Here is a 21901-nt window from a genome sequence, read left to right as displayed (position 1 = left end):
TAGGTTATTTGGATCAAATGACAAGGTACTTTACCACTGGGCTAGTGGCTCAATCAATAAAGTTACTAACACATTTAATTATATTTGGTACTGATTGAATATAAAAAGATTATCTAAAAACTTAAAAAGATTTTTAAAATTTCTAAAAACTGAAAAATTAATTCCAAAAAAATAAAATTTTCATTTTTCGGATTATAAAAAAAATTGAAAAAATCGAAAAAAATTCCAAAAAAGTTATAAATATTTCGAATCTGAAAACATATAATCAGAAACTATAAAAAATAATTTATTATTATTATTATTATTATTTATTTTTTATAGTTTCTGATTATATGTTTTCAGATTTGAAATTTTTTATAACTTTTTGAATTTTGTTTTCGAATTATTTTATTTTTTCAATTTTTCTTTTAATAATTTGAAAAATGAAAATTTTCTTTTGGGCATTTTTTTTTTAAAAAGTAATAAAATAAAAAAAAATTATTTTTTATAGATTCGGATTATTTTCAGATTCGAATTTATTTTTATAACTTTTTTTTGCTATTTTCGATTTTTTTTTATTTTTTCAAAATTTTTAATCCTAAAATATTTTTTTTTTGAATTTGTTTTTAAAAATGAAAATTTTGGAAGATTTTTGATTTTCTAAAGGAAAATAGTATTTTATTTTAAATTTCAGTTTCAAAATTAATTTTATAAAAAAATTCTTTATTTTTCAAATTTTTGGAATTTTAAAGACCTTTTAATTTTTAGAGAATATTTTATATTCAAAATCAATACCAAATAAAACTAAACGTGTTTGTTCCTACATTGAATGAGCCACTACCCTATTGGTAAAATACTTTGCTATTTGATCCAAACAACATGGGTTCGAACTCCGATTATTAAGTTTCTTAATAATCTAAATAAGTCGATAAAAGTTAAGGATTTTATTGGCCAGATAAGTATACAGATTTCTTTTGGCAATTCTTGAAAAGTTCAGTATTTTTTTGGCCGATTTCCCAAATAACTTATGAGGGTTAATTTTGCTTTTGTTTTTTTTTTAATAATAATCTTAAGGTACTTAAGAAAATGGTTATCATTTAAAGGTTAATATAAAAATTGGTATCAAATTTTAGGTAAAGTTAGATTTTCCGCAAACTCTAATCAGTAAATATAAGCCTAAATATAAAATAAAATGTCTTTTAACTTTTAGTTAGTTCTATTTTGAGATTTTCCCCTTGTGTGTTACTTTCAATACTATCATATGATATTTCTCTTCATTAAATTGTAAACCAGACTATAGTCCGAATTTCAGTTTAAAATCTCCAAATTACTAAAGAAGATGTGTAATCTACGATAATATAATAATTGGTATTTACACTAATGCTAAGTCATAATATAGATTCAAATCCAATAAGATACATGTGTACACTACCCAAAAAGTGAGATACGAAGTCGTGGATGTTAAATGTACAACAACAAACAACCTTAAAATAAAGTTTTATACTAGAAGAACTTGTTGGTGTTACAAACATATAAAACATGTACCTAACAATTCTAATAAATACTGAAAAGTACCTGAACTACGTCAACGAAGCGATAGTTTGAAAGGGTACATTAAAAGGTACATGTAGTTTTATATAAACACACTTCATAATAATTATTTACTAAACAGCAGGAATTATATAATTAATTAAGGGTAATTTTCTCAAATAACACTTTTAAGTTTTTGTCACAAAATAACATTCAAAAAAAATAAAATGACCAAAATAGTGTCTTTTGTTTTTAAAATTTTAAAATTTATTTTTTGTTTTTAAATATTTGAACACATTTCTAAAACCTCATTCCTTAAATTAATTAATCCAAAGATTATAAATGCATATTTACACTTCAATAAAAAATAATTTGGTCATTTTTTCTTTTGTGATATTATTTTGTGACAAAAACTTGGTTTGGTGTTATCTCAATTTTTTTTCATTAATTTACTTGGTTAAACTAAAATAAATAAGAATTTGAATTGGTCAGCATTTGACCTTCACTAAACTACATAACCATTATATACACACACTCTGGAACTACTGTACATACTTGTTGACGAAGACCAACGACTTTTCCAAACTTTGAATTGGTCAAATGTTCAAACACATTCTTCACTCAATTCAGATCTAAAGCCTTTAAATTTCAAAAGAAAACAATATTCATCTAACGACAACCCCAAAAGCTTTACCTTTTTCTCCTCCTCAACCCTATAAATTCTTAATCTAAACCTTACCATAAGTAGCTAAAAGATAACCTTCTTTTATAAACATCACATTTCCTTGCTTCCAAGAAATATATATATAAGGTACTCCTCTTAACTATTTTTCCCGTAACGGTGATCGCTTCACCGATAAGTCCGGCAAGGGCTTCTTTGATCGGAAACAAATTACACTTTGGGGGAGATAGTATGGATATGTCAAACTGGGAGCAGAAGAATTTGCTAAGCGAGGAGCTGGTTCATGGTCTGAAGGCGGCAAAGCAGCTCCAAGCTGAGCTCGGAACAGCTCCATCGTTATCTTCTTCTTCCTTATGTTTGACGACTGAGATGAGAGAAACCCTCCTACATCAGATCGTTTCTTCGTACGAGAAAGCTATTTGGATGCTCAACGGTTCCAACATAGTACACAGTCCGACGGCGGAGATGGTAAATCTTGCGGCGGATCCGGTAGCTAACACCGGTAAAGTTCCAGAATCTCCGACTTCGATCAACGGAAGTCCGAGAAGTGAAGAGTTTCTCGATGGAGGATCCAAAGATTACAACTTGAGCTCTAAAAAGAGGTATAAATTCGAACCTCAACATAATATAGAAAGAAAATAAATAAATTCGTGACTTTTATATGAAAATTTAAATGAAATATTGCATATTTCAGGAAGATGTTGCCGAAGTGGACAGAGCAAGTGAGAATAAGCCCAGAGAGAGGCTTAGAAGGACCTCACGATGATGTCTTCAGCTGGAGAAAATATGGCCAGAAGGACATTTTAGGCGCCAAATATCCAAGGTATCATCATCATCTTACGTCATCATTCATGTTAAACACATCATCATGATCATTATTGAAACTAAATCAGATACTCTGTTGTGTTTGTGTTGTAGGAGTTATTACAGATGTACATTTCGTAACACGCAGAATTGTTGGGCCACGAAACAGGTCCAGAGATCAGACGATGATCCTACGATATTTGATTTGACATACAAAGGAACACACACTTGCTCACAGGGGATCCGGCCTCCAGAGAAGCGAGAAACTAGACCAAACACAACACTCGTTAATTACCAAAATGACCTTCTCGACAATCTCAGTACCAATCTCACAGTCCGTACAAACGGGAACGAAAGCGAAGCTTTTTCATTCCCTTTTACGCCGCCGTTTTACGCTTTCGAGTCCGATTTCGGGAACGGCGCTGGAACGTTTGGCCATGTGGGAAGTTCTGGTCCGTCGAATTTTACAGGATTGATTTCTACTAATACCTCTACAGGAAGTTCCCCAATTTTCGACGTGGATTTTCAGTTTGATCCAACGGCGGAGATTAACACTGGTCTCCACACGTTTCTCCATGATTCGGTTTAACTTCAATTACGGATTACAATATTTCTTTGGGATTAATACTTTAATAGTGCAAAATAAAAGATTTTAGTTTGATAAAACATTTTCCAACTAGTTTGATGACACTGATATATATCTAATTCTGTATCAAATTTTGGTTTAGTAACTGAGTAGTTCGGTAATTATTTTGGGATTGGGTCAAGTAATTGAACATGTAAGAGCAATTAAGAGAATGTGAGAATTCTCAAAAGGATGAGAAGAAACAAAACCCTAAGAAATTTAAACAGCAGTGAGTCATTTTTGCATAAGACAAAGATTTTCAATTTGAGTAAACTTTAACGTCTCTCATTTGCCATTTCTCTACTACTGAGTTAGGTATTGCTCGACTACGCAGGTTTAGTGTACTCTTCCACTTCTTTCATGTACGCTTCCATTAACTCCGCAACTTTTCCGTGGTAAACTTGCTTCTTTTCTCAGTTTCAAAAAAAAAAAACTTGCTTCTTTTCTTCGCTGAGTTCCTGTTCAGAATGTTTAGCCACGACCTAACGTATTAGTTTCACAATTAACAAACACTTTTCACGAGCTCTTTCTTGCGTCTGTGCTGTGAATATTATTTTTACAGTTTTACCCAAAAAAAATTATTTTTACAAGACCGTTAAGAACATATTTCAGACTAGAAAACCATTTTCCAAATCTATTGTGTTTGTGTGTTTCCAGACATAAACACGACACACATATCACTACCTAGTCCAACTTTTCGGATGTAGGCAAAAGTTCATTTTGCATGATTTATCCATAAAATACACTTAAGGGTAACTTCTATGGTACTTATTAAGGTTGACGATATATATTTAATTATTTGATAGACATAATAACATCATTTACTTTTAGTCGAGAAAAAATCATTTGTAGTTTGGACAATCATGTGTTTCACTAGATGGTTCTAGCAAAGTCCCCAGCACATAGTATGAAACACTTCTCGGAACAATCGACATTAATTGTTTCGTAAGAGAGAGTCTTTTTTTTTTCTTTTTAACGCTGGATAATTATATTTCGGTTAAATTAGTTAAATCAAATCAATATTTCAGCTATACGATGATTTACATTACCACTATATATACTTTATTAAAGAATTAAACGTGAGTTTATTAACCAATCCAATTTTATAGAAGTCGACTGTTATATTAAAAATAACATATTATTAAACCATATTATTAATAATAAATGAATGATAAATGATTTATAGTAATAATCTATTTTTAAAAAATTACACATGAATTAAAATTGTGACTTCTGTTTTAATATAGTAGATTTTGTAGAATTGTAAAACTAATTTAGTTAGATATAACCTTAAAACTAAACAATGAATCATATATATAAACAATAAATCATATATGTTTACGCGTATATTTTGTAAATATACATCTAACTTTTTAATATGATTGCAAAACATGATTCAAATTCATAATAATCTAGCGAGTTTAGTTTAGACAAACTAAATGATTTAAAATCGAACCAATTTTGTATTGGTACTAATCAAGATTGGTTTAGTTAAGCTAATCTCACATTAGTCATGTCAATTATTACAAGTTCTTATAATCTGATTCCAAGTAAAATTGAGTGATATTTGATTCATCCATACATGTCACATTTGTCATGTCACATTTGTCATATCACATTTCACTACAAGAAAACACGCAGTTACTGAGCGACTTTGTCCTCAGTATGTCGTCGGAATAACCGTATTCCAACGACATACCGAGGAAAAAGATCCTCGAAAAAAATTCCTCGAAATTTCATTTTCCTTCGAAATTTCCTCGAAATTTTCTGACGGAATTTCGAAGAACAGTAATTCCGAAGAAACTGTGAGGACGAGGGTTCGTCACAAAGTCCTCAAAATTTTCCTAGGGACGTGGTCGTCGAAATATTCTAAGGGAACCCTTTCCTCGGAATTTTCAAAAAAATAAATAAAAAAAAATATTAATTTTTAATGAAATTCGAAAATATAAAATATAAAATAAAAATTCAAAAATTGAAAATATATTAGATAATATTATTCAAAATTGTACAAATTAAAATATATTAAAAATTAGTTTTAATAAATAAAAATTTTAAAAATCCAAAAATAGTTTTTAATCACAAAAATATAAATAGATAAAAAAATAGTTTAATAATTACTATATATAGTTTTTAGTATACATGATTTATACATATATATATATATATATATATATATATTATAAAAATTACAAATCGTTTATAAATATAGAAAAAGGTTTTTAAATATTTTTAAAATTTATAAAAAAAACGTTTTATTATTACTGTAAACTTTAAAAAACGTTTTAATATATATAAAAATAGTTTAATTATTACAAAAATAATTTAGATATATAAAAAACGTTTAAAAAAAATCATATACACATTTTTAAAAATCAAAAAACGTTTTAAAAAATCAGAAAACGTTTTAAAACATGAAAAACGTTTTGAATTTTAACCAAAACACAAAATAAATCGAAAAAAATAAAACAGCAATTTCATAATTACAAAAAAAGTTTTAATATATATAAAATAGTTTAATAATTAAAAAAATAGTTTTAATATATAAAAAATAGTTTAATAAGTACAAAATAGTTTTAATATATAAAAATAGTTTTAAAAAATCAAAAAACGTTTTAAAATTCAAAAACGTTTTAAAAAATCATATACACATTTTAAAAATAAAAAAAAACGTTTAAAAAAAATCAAAAAACGTTTTAAAAAATCATATACACATTTTTAAAAATCAAAAAACATTTTAAAACATGAAAAACGTTTTTGAATTTTACCCAAAACACAAAAGAACTAAAAAAAATATATAACAACAATCCAAACAACAATCCAAACTTGAAAATCCTAAGCTATCCATTCAATCCTAGAATTTCCTTCCTAACAACCTAAATTTCGAGATCTAACATCCAAAGAATCGATCTACGAAGAGAGGAAGAGAAGAGAGATGAACTTACATGATAGGAAGAGAGGAGAGGAAGAGAGGAGAGGAAGAGAGGAGAGAAAGAGGCCGCGCAAGAGAGGAAAGGAAGAGAGGAGAAGCAGAGAGAAATGGGGAAGAGAAGAACGTAAAACCTAATTTATGAGACGTCCGACGGACAGTGTCCGTCGGAATTTCCTCACAAAATTTAATAAGGTTCCTCGAAATTTCCTCGAAATCTTCTAATCTAATTTTCGCGAAACGTTTGGCGGCTAGGGTTACCGGGTTAATGAAAAATATTCCGAGGAAAGCAGGTTCCTCGAAATTTCCTCACAATATTGTGAGGAAATTTCGAGGAAACAGGGTTTGGGGTTTTGAAAACATCGATTTTTTTCCTCTATGTCATTTCTTATACAAATGTAATTCATACTAATGATGTTTCTTTGTATAGATGATCATAAACAATGAAATAACACAATTACAAAAATAATTGTAAGTAGTCCCTTTAACGTTTATTAAAATGTATAAGTGTTTCTCTTATGTTGTGTGGTTTCCGTTCAATACGCAAAACATTATTTTCGGTTTAAAACCCTAAATTTTGACTTCATAATCTGCCTAAGACACTTAATGAAGGTTATATACGTGTTATTCAATCCGCAAAACGTTGTTTTCGGTTTAAATTCCCTTATTCCTCGAAATTCCCTCGGAATATTGTGAGGAAATTTCGAGGAAACAGGGTTTGAAAGCAGGTTCCTCGAAATTTCCTCACAATATTGTGAGGAAATTTCGAGGAAACAGGGTTTGGGGTTTTGAAAACATCGATTTTTTTCCTCTATGTCATTTCTTATACAAATGTAATTCATACTAATGAGGTTTCTTTGTATAGATGATCATAAACAATGAAATAACACAATTACAAAATAATTGTAAGTATTCCCTTTAACGTTTATTAAAATGTATAAGTGTTTCTCTTATGTTGTGTGGTTTCCGTTCAATCCGCAAAACATTATTTTCGGTTTAAAACCCTAAAGTTTGACTTCATAATCTGCCTAAGACACTTAATGAAGGTTATATACGTGTTATTCAATCCGCAAAACGTTGTTTTCGGTTTAAAACCCCTTATTCCTCGAAATTCCCTCGGAATATTGTGAGGGAATTTCGAGGAAATACCAAAAATCATTTGTTTCGTCGAAATTTCCTCGAAATATTTCGAGGGTATTTCGACGAACAAGGGGTTTTAAATCAAACCCCTCAACCGTGAAAGGACATTCCGAGAAAATTTCGAGGAAACCCTATTGTCCCTCGGTATTCCCTCGAAAAATACCGAGGAAATGTGTCTTCCTCGCAATTTCCTCGAAATGTTTCGAGGAAATGTGTCTTCCTCGCAATTTCCTCGAAATTTTTCGAGGAAATACCGAGGAAACCACATTTCTTGGTTTCCTCGGTATTTCCTCGATTTTTCGTCAGAAAATTCCGAGGAACTCATTTTTTCCTCGGTATGTCCCTCAGAATACCGATGTTTTCTTGTAGTATTTGTCATATCACATTTTTAGATCATTTAAATTAGAGAAATTGCACTACATATACAAAGATAATCTCATAATTTGCAAGGATGGAATTTGGTCTTTCTCGCTGATGTGTATTTTTTAATGTCAATATTGTCCATATTCACCACACGATAGAACCTAAAAGCCTAATTGTTACACAAACCCTTATATATTTATATTACGCATGAAATGAATTCTCAAGAGAGAGTTATTTCTCTTTTCACTACAAATGATACACTTTTCAAAATCGACCATTTCATCTCTCATCTCCCCTCACTCTCATTGTTAACTCCGCCGGAGCCCATTCTTCAAAATAAGCGAAGTCTCGCCGTCACGCTATTTCGTTGTCACATCGTCACGCCATCATACCATTATATCTGCTCAAGCTCGTCATCACAGTTACCTCACCTCTGTTCAAGCCCATCGTCACGCCGTCACTTCACGTTGCTACAGCTTGTCGTCCCCTCACCTTTGCTATAACTTGCCTTCATTTCAGTCAATGAAAAGGAAGAAGATCCAGGACGGTACAGAGGAGGAAGAAAAACAAGAGGAGGTAGAAGAAATAAAAAGAGGTTTCCGGAGACGACGAAGATGACAGAAGAATGGTCCGTCTGTTTACTGATGGCATCATGCATTACTATGTGCATGAGCTAGTCTCAACCGCCACAGGATCATAGTTGGTGAGTCTCAATATGTGTCTGCCTGATACATCAACTCCACCTAACACATATGTATACTATTAAAGATTCCATCATGTTAGCCTTTCATTTTTTTGCTATTGGTGATGAATCCGTGTACTAGATTTTACATGACCCTTTTGTTACAGTTAGCCGGTTACAAAGCCGAACACATACAATACAATTCAAGTTATAATATTTGTAAAAGATAAATAACTTGTTAACCAACTAACAATAGAAATAACCATCATTCGATCCAATAGCCTATAATTTTAAATATCAGTTAACATGGAAAGTATCCGGATAATTCAAAATATGCATAGTCGGATAACTATCGTGTTCACCGACTATTTATTAACCGGATAACTATAATCGAGTAAACATGCGTAGTCGGCTAACATACAAAATATCCATATTATAGTCTATCAGAATATATGGTATTTCAAATCTAGATATCAGCTAACATACAAAATATCCATATTAATCATAATATACCCAGCTAATTTACTAATTGACCTAGATCATGTTATATGCAAATGTCGAGATAATTAATATATATTACCGGCTATTTCACAAATTTCATCATTAATTAGTATATATTACCGGCTAACTATAATAATGTCGAGATAATTAGTCTATCTTACCAGCTAACTATATAAAAAAAAGTCAAGTAAAATCTTAACCGGCTAAACAACCATTTTAATCATATGTATTCTGATTTGTTAATGAATTAGTTTTATGTTTAGCCGAACATGTAAATCTAATAATATGTTTTGTGATTTATTAGAGAGTTAATTTTTTTCTTATCCGATTCGATACAAAATAACAACCATCAACTGATCAAATAGCCGGTAAATATACAATAAATACCAGCTAAAATTGTAAATATCTAGCATTATTCAAAATAAAATCAAGAAAAATAAATACAAAACATATATCGTTTTAGCCAGATAAACATACATATATCTCTATTTTTTCTAAACAAGAATCATCAAATGGAATGAACTATAAGACATGGATTTCTTTCGTTCTTTTTACGAGCACACAAGCTCAACTTGCTTCACTCTTTCGTTGAGTAGTGTCTTTCTGGTTAGAAATTTTTTTTTCAATCCAATCACACACACAACACCGTATCAGAAGACCTAGTTTGAAAATCCATAAAAGAAAATGAAGATGAGAACCTTGCAGACTTCACTCGCTCCAATCTAGCTCGTCTCAATCTATTCTTTGGTCACCGTTCGCCGCCGTCCCAGTGACTCAATTACTCCACGCGAATATCACGGCCGCTAACTCTGGTTTTTTAAACCTTGCAAAGTTGACCACCACCAGCATAAAGTCCGTAATCCACTGGTGGTGTTGTAAGGAAGAATTCATTTCTTTATTACTTTCCTCGCGCCCGCCGCTGCGCCAAAACACTATCTTCTATTCATCACCCCTACCATGAATGATAGCTTGTATCTCTTGGCTCGAATCGGAACTCCAAACGAATCCTTTAACTAGATATCGATTTATCAAAGTTTTCTCTTTTATCTCTCCATCATTTTCATCTCTCTCAACACATATAAAATTCAAGGTAAAGAGTAAGGTACGAGAAGAAAATCATCGACCATTATTTCTTATCTCTCTCTCTCTCTTTCAAAGATTTATAGGACTATTGATGTCTTTTTGATCCATTTTTCTCTCCACTTTTTGCTGTTTTCCATATTTGCAAATTACCAATTTATTTAGTAATTTCTGTGCAAATGCCTCTAAAATAGAGAAATTTTTTATTTGTTCATCTTCTCAGTTAAATTTATTTTGGTTAATTTTTGTTTTTGTTTTTTTAATCTAAAGTTTCTTAAAATAAAGTAAAGAGCGCCTCACATCTCTGCTGCAGTCTCACCTCGAGTTCGAATTTATCTGCTAGTGTTGGGCTATTGGACTGGCCCAATGTAGCCAAGAAAAAGAAGGAAAAACATTTAACTAATAATAGTTTAAATGTAGCCCATAATCAGCCTTGGACTTGCGAGAGCATACACAAAAGGCTACGATTCAAGTTAATCTGAAAACACATTAAACAAGAAATTAATCTGAACAAAATACTCAAATCCTAGTTAAATTAAATACATAACCATAATCTTCGTTTACTGAACTAAAGCGTGTTTCCTATCGCATTCCCGCTTTTATTTCGTCTGCGTTTCAGAGCTTTGCCTTCTTCTCATCTCTCTCTAGGTCTCTTCTGTACTAATCTGGGTAAGCTTTTTCTCTGCAAAAGTCTCTCTTTTTATTATCTGGGTTTCTCATTTCGGTCAGGATCGATAAAGAAACTTTCTGGGTTTTACATTTTCTCTGAAATTTTTCTTCTTTTTTGAGGTTCAGATTGTGGTGAAATTACTCTAAACCCTTTTGAGATAAGAGGGAATCTTATGTTGAGCTCTGTGAAAGAATCTGGATTTAGGGTTTTCAAGTAATTTTCTGCAACAAAAGAAGAAAAAAAGGAGTAAGCTTTAGTTTGTGTTTGTGTTTGTTTCAGGTTAAGGTTTTAAAAATCATGAGTGGAACATCAGCATCGGCTCGCTCAGACAAATCGGGCAAGAACAGCAAAGGCTTGCCTTTGGCTGCTGTGAAGGATGAATTCGCCTCTTCCTCCAAGAGAAAAAACACTTGTACGAAGATAGAGTACGAAATCCTCAAGGAGAATCACGAGACATTGAAGATAGATTACGAGAGTCTTCAGAAAAGGTTTAAGCTTGCAGAGGAAACTTACGAGGTCATGAAGAAGCTGCTGCTTCAGAGCAAAGCTGAGAGACGGGAGGATGGTGTGAGAGAGAGAAACGACAAGGAAATGGAGAGTGAGGGAAAGGGCAAGATTGATGAGCTGAGGAAGAGAGAAGAGGAGCTTTTGTTGGCGATTAGGAAAGGGAAAGAAGATAAGGCGAAACTGGAGGACAAGTTTGTTGCATTAGCTGAGAGGTTTTGCGTGGTTGAAGCAGATTGTGAGTACTTGAAGTCGCTGTATGATGCTGAAGTTGCTGCTTCAGAGATTGAAGAGACTAACAAGCTGAAGAATAATGTGAAGAACGATGCTACAGGTATATGTGTTTATGTATGTGTTTTGACTTGAGCTAGGCAATATCATTATCTTAATAATAGGTCATTTCTTTGATAGTGATAAGTGATCACAATGATCCTGTTGGTACAAGAAGCCAAGATGACCAATGCAAGAACCAAGAAATCTTCACTCCGAGAGCTGTTACTAATGATTCACCGCCTTCGTCTGCTTCACCATCATCGTCATCTTCATCTTCAGATGGCTATGATGTTGTGATTAAGCTTCCAGCTAATTGGCCAGACTGGGCACTGCCTAAAGGACCTGGTGATGATTCCAGCAAGTCTTAGAACATTTCTAATGCAGAGAACAACACAGATAGAGCCAGAAGAAGTGAGTTTGAGGTTGCAGACTTGTTAAGCTAGCTGAGGAAAACTTCTTTATTACATATATAAATCTTTTGTTAAATCACTTCTTAATCAGTTTATATTCGTATGTCAGAAACTACAGTTGTTGACGCATTTGGAAGCTAAATTAAGAGAAAGCAAAAACAATTTAGTGTCTGATTATGTGGCTTTACCTGAAACATAGTTACATCTCAAAATCCTATCTGGTATCATATATACGTACCAATTGGTGTCGTCCTCTAAGCAGTACCATTAGTGTGAACATGAAGTAGATAGATAACTAAATCTGAACAATCAAACCTCGTGACTTCTCTACGAGCATTTAGAAAACTACAGGATCTGCAATGTGAAGTGCTGAGACACTGAGTCTAATGTGTAATGTAACCTTCCACTTGAAATATATCTAACGTTCAGTTACAATTTGGTGTTAAAAAAGCCAACAATATATCAATACATGCATAAACCTTCTCCATTTAAGACGGAGTAGTTTTGGCTATTATATTCAATAAGTGAAGTACTAGCCAACACTAGTCTCTTAAGACGTCATAAGCATTGGTAAAGTATCTTCTTGTTTACATATGGATGAGTTTTTTTTTTCCGCTGTAATACATGAAAGCTATTGTAAACTCATACATCAATACAAATTGCGTTTTGGTCTATGTAAATTATGTCCGAATAATACGAAAAAAACTGGGGCTCAATCTCCAGTAACAGTCTTCGAACCGACATAATCATATTCAATTTATGAAGTTTTTAGTTCCGGGAACTGCTGGCGTTGAGGTTCTGGAAGAGCTCAGGAAGATGAGCGTTGGTGAGTTTGGTTCTCTTGCTGATCTCTTGTTTCTTCTTCTTCTGCTTGGGTTTATTCGATACCCCTTGGATCTGTGCAGCGGCTCTCCTCTGTGCAGTGTTCATCACAGGCTTCAAACCAATCTTCTGCAGCTCCTTCTCCACATCAAGAAGGTCGCTGGGAATGTCTATGTCACGGAACAGAGATTTGAACTCGTCGTCAACCTCAATCTGCCCCTTGAAGTCGTTTGGATAAGCAATGTCCTCTTGTGAATCAGCGTTTGACAGGAACCATATGTGTTTTGAAGCTTTCAGAGCCTACACAATAAATACACAATCACAATCTTGAAAAAAAAAATTCATTAAAAATAACTGTCTTGGTTTCAAGAAACCAAAAAGGGTGTACCTGTAGATCATCCATGACATTAGGGTAAGCGTCTTTGAGATCAACAGCTGCAATCCCAGCAGGATACTTCTTGATAAGCGAGAGAAGCTGGTTTCTTGTCTTTAACATCATGCTTAGCCTGGTGGACATGACACAAGGATTGATTGTAAGCAAAAAAAAAAAAAACACTTGAAGTACCCTTTTCAATAATGAATCAACCTTATTACCTTGTAAGAGAACCTTCTTCCGTCGTAATAAACTTTGGGATTGTTCCTGAGACTATCAAAGACAGCTTTATTCGAAAGCATATCAACATAACACCTTTCGTTAATCTGCTCCGGTGTGAAGGCTTGTCTTGTCTACAAGAGGAAGAACACAATTTCAACTCTCCACATATACATATACAAAAAGAAAGGAAGCAAAGAAGGAAGGCAAGAGACCTCAAAGAGAAGCTCAATGACACGCTTGATTTGAGCACCGACAGGACCTTTCCTGATGCTGTTGATAAACTGAAGACGCTCGGTGTCGTTGGAGAATTTGACGGGAGGTGCAGGCTTGAGGCTGGTGGCAGCAGGAACAGAGGAGGAGGAGGAGGAGGAGGAGGGCCTGGAAGGAGCAGAAGGTGGTGCTCGGGAAGCATTGATGCTTGAGAGAGTAGATTGGCATCTTTCTTGCTGTTTCTTGAACCTGTCTAGCTGTCCCTTTAGATCCATATCTGCTAAAGTGTTTACATAATTTACAGACAACAGACTTAGTTAGGTAGTGACAAAAGAAGCTTATCTGATTTGAATCAAACAAAAACGGGAATCAAATAATTGGAGAAAAAACAATTCAGGTTTTTGAGACTCGATTTTCGATTTTTGAAATTAGTTAGGGTTACAAAAGATGAATATGGGAATCAAATCGGATTGGTGATTAGATAAAACCTTTGGAGGAGAGAAGAATCAAAGCACGATTTTAGAAACGGAACCAGACAGAAGAGGATCTGGGAGCTTTTTTGTTTTGTCAATTTCGGAGAGAACGGGGTCTGCCTCTCTTTCTTGATTTTTATTTACCCCATCACACGCTTTTTCTATAACACGATGATATAATAAAAATATATATCTTTCCTTTCTCTTTTTTTTTATAACTCGTCGCGCAGAAAATTAATTTAACATTTGTTTTTAATTTTAAAAAATATTTGATTACGTGTAAATTTATATTTACATAATAATTATTTATATTTATTATTTTTAGCATTTTCTATGAAACTTTTTTGTTGGAATCTTTATTTTTGTTGCAATTAACTAAATTTCATATTTTAATTGTTAAAATAATTTGATAGGAGATATATTCTATTTTTTATAGTTGTGTAGATATTTAATCTACTTGTTTTAGTTTAATCTTCTAATTTTATTTTTGTTTTTATGTGATTTTTATCTGATTTATACTGGTCTCTAGTTCGTATTGTGCAGTTATATATTTTCTATTTATATCTACAACTATAGTTGACCTTTTTAATTCAATACATAATTTTGTAAAAAAATATATTTTTTAGATATAATAACATTTGATATTTTAAGCCAATTTTCAAAAAGAAGACATTTTATATTTTGATATATCACGGTTTTTTTTTGTTTTGAAGTAGTAAGTGACACATTTTGTAACAACACTCGCACAATATATATATATATATATATATATATATATATATATATATAATTAAATCATTAAACTATTTTATTGGGAATATTAAAATTTAAAATATTATGGGTTAATATAAATATAAATTTTATTGTTAATATATATAGTTATTTATTAACAACGACACTAACTAGTCTAACTCTTAATGTGAGAACTCCGTTGCAAAAAATTATTCCGTAAATAATATATCTATATATAAAACAGTTTTCTAGGAGCTCTTCTATTTTAAAAATATTTACAGCAATGCTATTATTTATTAATTATAGTATTTATTTATCGGATTGCGGGTTGATGATGAATTTTTGAGTTTTATCAAATTTTATTAGGTTTTTATATATCAAGTTTTAACTTTATCTTGACCAAGATTATGTATGGATCATTGGATCTATGGTCAAATCGGTTTGACCATAGATCTTGATTGAATACAAAAAAAATTTTGCTTAAAAATCTTACAAATTTTTACTATTACATTAGTACAAAATCCGCCAAATAAATCTTATGTTTCACTGAATCAAAAATGTAATCTTATAAAACGTATAAAGCATATAAAAATGATGTTTAACATAAAAATATCAAATAAACTAACTGATAAATTATATTATTTTAAAAAGAAAACCATTTATTTCTCTGATATAATACAACTTTATACTTTAATAATGTACATCAAAACAAAATACTAATTTATATATAATATTATTATTACCGAAAAAACTTTGCGCTTTTGAAGCGCAGATCAAAATCTTGTTTTTAATTTAAATCACTCATATATCCATTCAAATCCAATTTTAAATCAAATCCTTAAACAAATCATTATTATTGTAACACACCTGATTTAAAATTATTTTGAAATAATAAAACCAATAACAATGAATTTGAATATGGATTATAAGATCACATAACCAATAACAAATACAGTAATTTGATTTGTTCTTTCAAATCCTTAAAATTATGTAAACCAATAACACACCCTAAACAAACTTGAAAGGGTTTTGTTTTATTTTTGTTTGGGCTTAAAAATGTAATGGGTTAAAGTTTAGCCAAGTTAAAAGCCCAAATAGAAAGGGAGATTTTTGTGCTTCTGATCTTTTTGTTTCTTACCTTCCCTAAGGTTTCTTCTTCTTCTTCGCTTCTCAGTTCCGACCAATCTGCCACGATTGTCCGAGAGACAAGACGACTCCACAAGACAAGAGATCCTCCCTGTATCCTGATCCAAACTTCCAAGGTTAGATAACACTTGCTCTTGTTTGTTTTTTGTGTTTTCTATTTTTTTTGTTTTTGAGTTTGTATGCGCGCAAGGTGTTCATTCATTTGCCGAAACGAAGTTACTGCCGACATATGCATCGTTGATTATATTTATTTATCTTAACGACTTGAACTCTAAAACATTGTCAATCTCTGGTGCAATCTGACTCCGACCCACCAAAGGAATCTGTATATCTCCTTTTTAGAAAACAATTGACTCCAACAGATAACGAACAATCCAATTTGTAACTAGGAGTTCTTTTATTTAGAGGATTTGGGTCGAGAAGAATCTGTTAGGACATTATCTCAACTTGGTTTTGTTTCTAAATGAAAATTTCATGCTTACCAAATTGAGGGTTTTTGTTTCAGTGCAGAGATTGATTGTCGTATGAATGGCGTTGAGGCACTTAGGCAAGAAGGTAATCTTCATTCGTCCAAAGAGATTATAGCTTTAGCTTCCTTTTCTTGGTTTCTCAATCTGTTTCTTTTATGAATTAAGGCCTTTAGCTTAGATTTCGAACTCTTTCAGCCATTTGCTTGAATGTGATTACACATACGAGTATGTGTTTATCCATGGATGAACGTGAAGCCTGTTGATTGAAGATTAAGTGAAACGTTGTGAAGCATTATTAGTCTTCACTTTTTTTGTCCATTTCTGTCTCATTTTTACTACCATTTCACATATGTTTACAGGGCATTCAAGCCTCTTTTAAAAGAGGTTTGGTTCTTCCTCGGGTAGCAGCATCCACAGAGACGCATGTTTCCTCTATGTTTTTGAAAAGCACTTCTCAAAGTGTCGCTTTCTCATTCGCTCGGTACATTAATGGTAAGCCTAGTGCAAAAGGATGGTTACAAGATTCAATCCTAACATTGTTGAAAATTGATAAAGAAAATATTTATTCATGTTTTAGGTTTCGGGTTCAGCTCGCCTAATCATCAATCTTCCCCAACCTTAACATCCATAAGGTAAACCATTCGCCTACACTCTTTAATCGTTCTCCCTTATATGATTCTGTAGAAATGATCACTGTCCTGTGTTTTTTCTGAACAGGTACTTTCATGCAAGCCGAGAAACACTGGCGAGAAGAAAAGAGGATCCTGATCGCCCGCTTAGCCATCGTGAGCTCAAGAAACAGACTGTCAAAACGAAAGGAAAGTTCTCAAAACGGGAGAAGAAAACGGATAAGCCACCCGTTGAAGCTCCTTATGTGCCTCCTAGGCTGCAGAGATTGGCAAAGGGACTGGCCGAGAAAACAGTCGACGTATTCGAAGGCATGACCTTACTTGAGTTCTCCAAGCGTACTGGCGAGTCATTGGCGGTTTTGCAGAGCATTCTCCTCAATGTTGGTGAAACCGTTAGTTCCGAATTTGACGCAATCAGCATAGATGTCGCCGAGCTTCTTGCAATGGTAAAGTGAACCCACCCTCTAGTTCCAAGATAATGGATCTTGCAGGGCATTTCATGTTAAGATCTTTTTCTTTTGCAGGAAATAGGAATCAATGTAAGGAGGCAACATACCACAGAAGGATCACAAATCCTCCCAAGGCCTCCGGTTGTAACAGTAATGGGCCATGTCGATCATGGGAAGACCTCTCTGTTGGACGCTTTAAGAAACACCTCCGTGGCGGCAAGAGAAGCCGGTGGGATCACTCAGCACGTGGGTGCGTTCGTGGTTGGCATGCCGGACTCCGGCACTTCAATCACCTTCCTAGACACGCCAGGTCACGCCGCTTTCAGTGAGATGCGTGCTAGGGGAGCTGCTGTTACTGATATAGTCGTCTTAGTGGTCGCTGCTGATGATGGTGTGATGCCGCAGACTCTCGAGGCTATTGCACACGCTAGATCGGCGAATGTTCCGATTGTGGTTGCTATCAATAAATGCGATAAACCGGGAGCTAATCCGGAAAGAGTTAAGAACCAGCTCGCAGCTGAGGGGATTGAGCTTGAAGATATTGGAGGAAACGTTCAGGTTGTTGAGGTGTCTGCTATGAAGAGCACAGGGCTAGACAAGTTAGAAGAAGCTCTGCTTCTAGAAGCAGTGGATATGGACCTTAAAGCACGTGTGGAAGGACCAGCTCAAGCATATGTGGTGGAGGCTCGGCTCGACAAAGGCCGTGGACCTTTAGCCACCATTATTGTGAAGGCTGGGACGTTGGTGAGTGGTCATCACGTAGTTATTGGGTCTCAGTGGGGAAGACTCAGGGCTATCAGGGATATGGCCGGTAAGCAAACGGACCGAGCAACACCAGCAATGCCAGTTGAGATTGAAGGGCTTAAGGGTCTTCCCATGGCTGGTGACGATGTCATTGTAGTGGAGTCAGAGGAACGAGCGAAGATGCTTAGTGAAGGGAGGAAAAGGAAATACGAAAGAGATCGGTTGTTGAAAGCAGATGAAGCTAGAATAGCTGAAGCAGAGAAGAAAGAAGCAGAGTCTGAAGAAGGGTTTGTTCGAGTTGAGTTACCCATAATAGTTAAGTCTGACGTGCAAGGAACTGCACAGGCTGTTGCTGACGCCCTAAGAACGTTGAATAGCCCACAGGTGCGTATACTTTAGTGAAGTCTATGTGTTTGTGATTGTTTTCTTATGGTTTTTATTTGGATAGGTTTTTGTGAACATTGTTCATAGTGGAGTAGGAGCAGTGTCTCACTCTGATTTAGAGAGGGCACAAGCTTGCGGTGCGTGTATCGTTGCCTTTAACGTTAAGGGTGGAGGTTCTGGCAATCTCTCCGCGACTCAAGCCAGCGTCAAGGTATATGGTTTATGCTCTTGATTTGGCATTTGTATTGTGGAGAGAGGTTTAACGTTGTAACAAATGATGATCTCTTAGGTATTCCATCACCGTGTGATATACCATCTGCTCGAAGACATAGGGAACTTGATTGTAGAGAAAGCACCAGGAATCTCAGAGCTGGAGGTGGCTGGTGAAGCTGAAGTTCTCAGCATTTTCAAGGTGTTGGGAAAGAGAAGAAGCGAGGAAGATGGAGTGAGCATCGCGGGTTGCAAAGTGATGGATGGTAGGGTATGTAGAAGCGGGATGATGAGGCTGTTAAGGAGTGGAGAAGTGGTGTTTGAAGGGTCGTGTGCGTCGCTGAAACGGGAGAAACAAGACGTGGAACAGGTAGGGAAAGGGAACGAGTGTGGGCTTGTGATGGGAGAGTGGAATGATTTTAGAGTTGGAGATGTGATTCAATGCATGGAGGCAGTCATTAGGAAACCTAAGTTCGTTTCCTCTGAGAGTGGAGCTGTGAGAATCGAGTGCTGAATATCTTAAAAACCTTTTATCAATTCTTATATTAGGGATCTTACCCTGATAATAATTTTTGTTGTTGTTACCGAAAGTTTCATGCATAACTTCAAATCTTTTGACGAACAATTTGTAATGAAAATTACTTTGAACTGACAAACTCTTTCATTTAAGTGGCGTCAAATAAATGGATGCTAAAAATTATATATCGTGTTCTGGTTATTCTCGTGATGTGTTGCGGTTTGATAACAAGGAGCAGTTGTACTTTGTATTAGGGCTGGGCATAAAACCCGTAACCCGAAATCCGAACCGAACCCGAACCGAAAAACCCGATCCGAACCGAATCCGAATTCTAAAAAATATCCGAATGGATCTTGTAGGGTGTTACAAAACATATCCGAACCCGAAGTGTTATTAACCGAACCCGAATGGATAATCCGAAAAACCCGAAAACCCGAAAAACCCGAAAAATATCCGAACAAACCGATTCGAATGTCCGAATTAATATATAATATAAATATTTAAAACATAAATATGTACTTCAAATATTCAATTTCATGTTTATTTCAACATGATATCTAACAATAAGTATCTAATTTTTTTAAAAAATATCTTAAATACTCCATTATATATAAATAAGTATATATTTTTATGTTTTTCTATTGAATTTTAGATTTTACTTAGGGTATATCCGAACCGATCTGATATAACCCGAATCCGAATGATATATGGTTACTTCGGGTATTAACCGAACCGAACCGAAACCGATGTGTTATATCCGAACCCGAACCGAACTTGTAGATTTACTAGAATGGGACCTAGAAGGTGTTACAAAATAGAACCGAAATCCGAAAAACCCGAACCGAACCCGAATGGGTACCCGAACGCCCAGGCCTACTTTGTATCCACTGTTTCATGTCCCTTGAGCTTAGTTTTGTTTACGATTAAATTAGTTTAAACTCGAATATTCTGCAAACCGACCTTAGCTCAGTTGGTAGAGCGGAAGACTGTAGTAGTTGCTGTAATCTTTAGGTCGCTGGTTCGATTCCGGCAGGTCGGAATTTTTCCCCTTTGAGATCTCTTTGTTGGCCTTTATTCTGGTTATGAGTTTTTATACCTTCCAAGGCTTTTTTTCTTCTCGTTGAAGAACACTTTTAGGCGAGCAAAATAATTACAACTACATCCTTATACTTAATTTATTAGTTCACATTGTATTCTTCTCTTTTTTTTTGTTTTACATTTATTTTTAAGTTGCGTATTCACTTCAAATTTTTTGCGTTTTCAGATTATGGATGAAATTTTAGTTCATAATATGATTCTTTTTCTTTTCTTTTGCGTGGAAAAATTCAGAATATGATTCTTATAAATTTGAAAAGTTACGGTAAACAACTCTACAAATGTGCGTGGAAAATTTTTCTCCCAGACACGACAAACAATGAAAGTCGAAAGTAGGGAAGAAAGGCGATTTTTTTGGTGACGTGGCAAGGCGATTTTTTTGGTGATTAGGGTTTTCTTGATTTCTCCTCACGCAACGATGTCCGGGCCGCCTCCGGCGCCGGATCTGGCTGATTTTCCGCCTCTGGTGGGAAAGGAGAAGAGCAGTATCACAGTGAAAGAAGGAAGGAAAGTGTCATACGCTACGGTGACTCAATCTGGTTCGGTTTTGGCAGAACATGTGCTGTCATTTAGAACGGAGGAGGGAAAGGAGTATGTGGAAGTTCCGGATGGAGTAATCCAGGACACAGTCCCGTTGTGGGAAGATCTTGTTGAAGGGAAGTTCATGGACACTGCCCCACATGTTGCGAAGATTCACGCAATAGTAAACAAGATTTGGCCTTTGGGTAATCAGTTAATAAAAATCGAAGTGTTTGAAGTGGACAAGACTACTGTCAAGTTCAGGATCAAAGATGCTAACACAAGAGCACGGATCTTGCGTAGAGGGATGTGGAACATTGCAAACATCCCAATGGTTGTATCAAAGTGGTCGCCGGAGGAGGAAGAGGAAGCCGAGATCACAACGATACCCATGTGGGTAATTATGAAGAATGTTCCAAGGAAAATGTTTACATGGAAGGGTCTTGGTTTTATTGCTAGTGCAGTTGGTAAACCTAAAAGGTTGCACCCAGACACAATACTCTGTAAAAGCTTTGAGGAAGCCAAAGTCTTTGTGGAAGCAGATGTGACGAAGGAATTACCAAAGTCCCATCATTTTAAGTCCAAACTAGGTGTTGCAGGAGATGTTCAATTTGAATATCCTTGGCTGCCACCAAAGTGCTCCTTATGTTCTCGATGGGGACATATGGGTGCAACATGTGGAGGAAAAGGAAAGAATATAAGAATTCTCAAAAGGAAAGAGGTAGTGACTGAAGAAA

The 21901-nt window shown here is 34.3% G+C and overlaps 4 protein-coding genes and 1 non-coding gene across 7 annotated transcripts; 4 read left to right on the top strand and 1 right to left on the bottom strand.

Moving 5' to 3' along the window:
• Positions 1–2170: 2170 nt before the first annotated feature.
• On the top strand, positions 2171–3687 carry LOC108829855 (probable WRKY transcription factor 41). The gene is made up of 3 exons (XM_018603448.2): positions 2171–2793; positions 2886–3014; positions 3110–3687. The coding sequence occupies exons 1-3, from the start codon at positions 2423–2425 to the stop codon at positions 3582–3584; spliced, it is 975 nt and encodes a 324-aa protein (XP_018458950.2). The 5' UTR covers positions 2171–2422; the 3' UTR covers positions 3585–3687.
• Positions 3688–10801: 7114 nt separating this feature from the next.
• LOC108835981 (uncharacterized) lies at positions 10802–12303 on the top strand. Of its 2 annotated transcripts, none has more exons than XM_018609194.2 (3): positions 10802–10981; positions 11262–11820; positions 11898–12303. In XM_018609194.2, exons 2-3 carry the CDS (start codon positions 11280–11282, stop codon positions 12125–12127), a joined length of 771 nt encoding a protein of 256 aa, XP_018464696.2. In that variant the 5' UTR covers positions 10802–10981; positions 11262–11279; the 3' UTR covers positions 12128–12303. The 2 variants fall into 2 exon arrangements, with proteins under 2 accessions (XP_018464696.2, XP_018464695.2); XM_018609193.2 differs by having other exon boundaries at positions 10803–10981; positions 11268–11820; positions 11898–12302.
• A 429-nt stretch (positions 12304–12732) lies between these two features.
• LOC108835980 (uncharacterized) lies at positions 12733–14424 on the bottom strand. The gene is given in 5 exon segments (XM_056998088.1): positions 12733–13291; positions 13380–13469; positions 13471–13497; positions 13586–13717; positions 13799–14424. Coding segments are annotated over 5 exon segments (876 nt in total). The 5' UTR covers positions 14072–14424; the 3' UTR covers positions 12733–12937.
• Positions 14425–16129: 1705 nt separating this feature from the next.
• Positions 16130–19733, top strand: LOC108829866 (uncharacterized). 2 transcript variants are annotated; one of them, XM_018603459.2, is made up of 8 exons: positions 16130–16263; positions 16653–16702; positions 16977–17109; positions 17195–17249; positions 17335–17692; positions 17771–18823; positions 18888–19034; positions 19113–19733. In XM_018603459.2, exons 2-8 carry the CDS (start codon positions 16676–16678, stop codon positions 19545–19547), a joined length of 2208 nt encoding a protein of 735 aa, XP_018458961.1. In that variant the 5' UTR covers positions 16130–16263; positions 16653–16675; the 3' UTR covers positions 19548–19733. The 2 variants fall into 2 exon arrangements, with proteins under 2 accessions (XP_018458961.1, XP_056854061.1); XM_056998081.1 differs by having other exon boundaries at positions 16157–16263; positions 16658–16702.
• Positions 19734–20505: 772 nt separating this feature from the next.
• TRNAY-GUA (transfer RNA tyrosine (anticodon GUA)) lies at positions 20506–20589 on the top strand. The gene is given in 2 exon segments: positions 20506–20542; positions 20554–20589. It is a non-coding gene; the product is annotated as a tRNA-Tyr (tRNA).
• Positions 20590–21901: the final 1312 nt, after the last annotated feature.

The sequence above is a fragment of the Raphanus sativus genome, chromosome 2, assembly GCF_000801105.2.
Source record: "Raphanus sativus cultivar WK10039 chromosome 2, ASM80110v3, whole genome shotgun sequence".
Classification (NCBI taxonomy): domain Eukaryota; kingdom Viridiplantae; phylum Streptophyta; class Magnoliopsida; order Brassicales; family Brassicaceae; genus Raphanus; species Raphanus sativus.
Note: the sequence above shows the minus strand (reverse complement) of the source record. Positions and strands in the feature narration are given on the sequence as shown.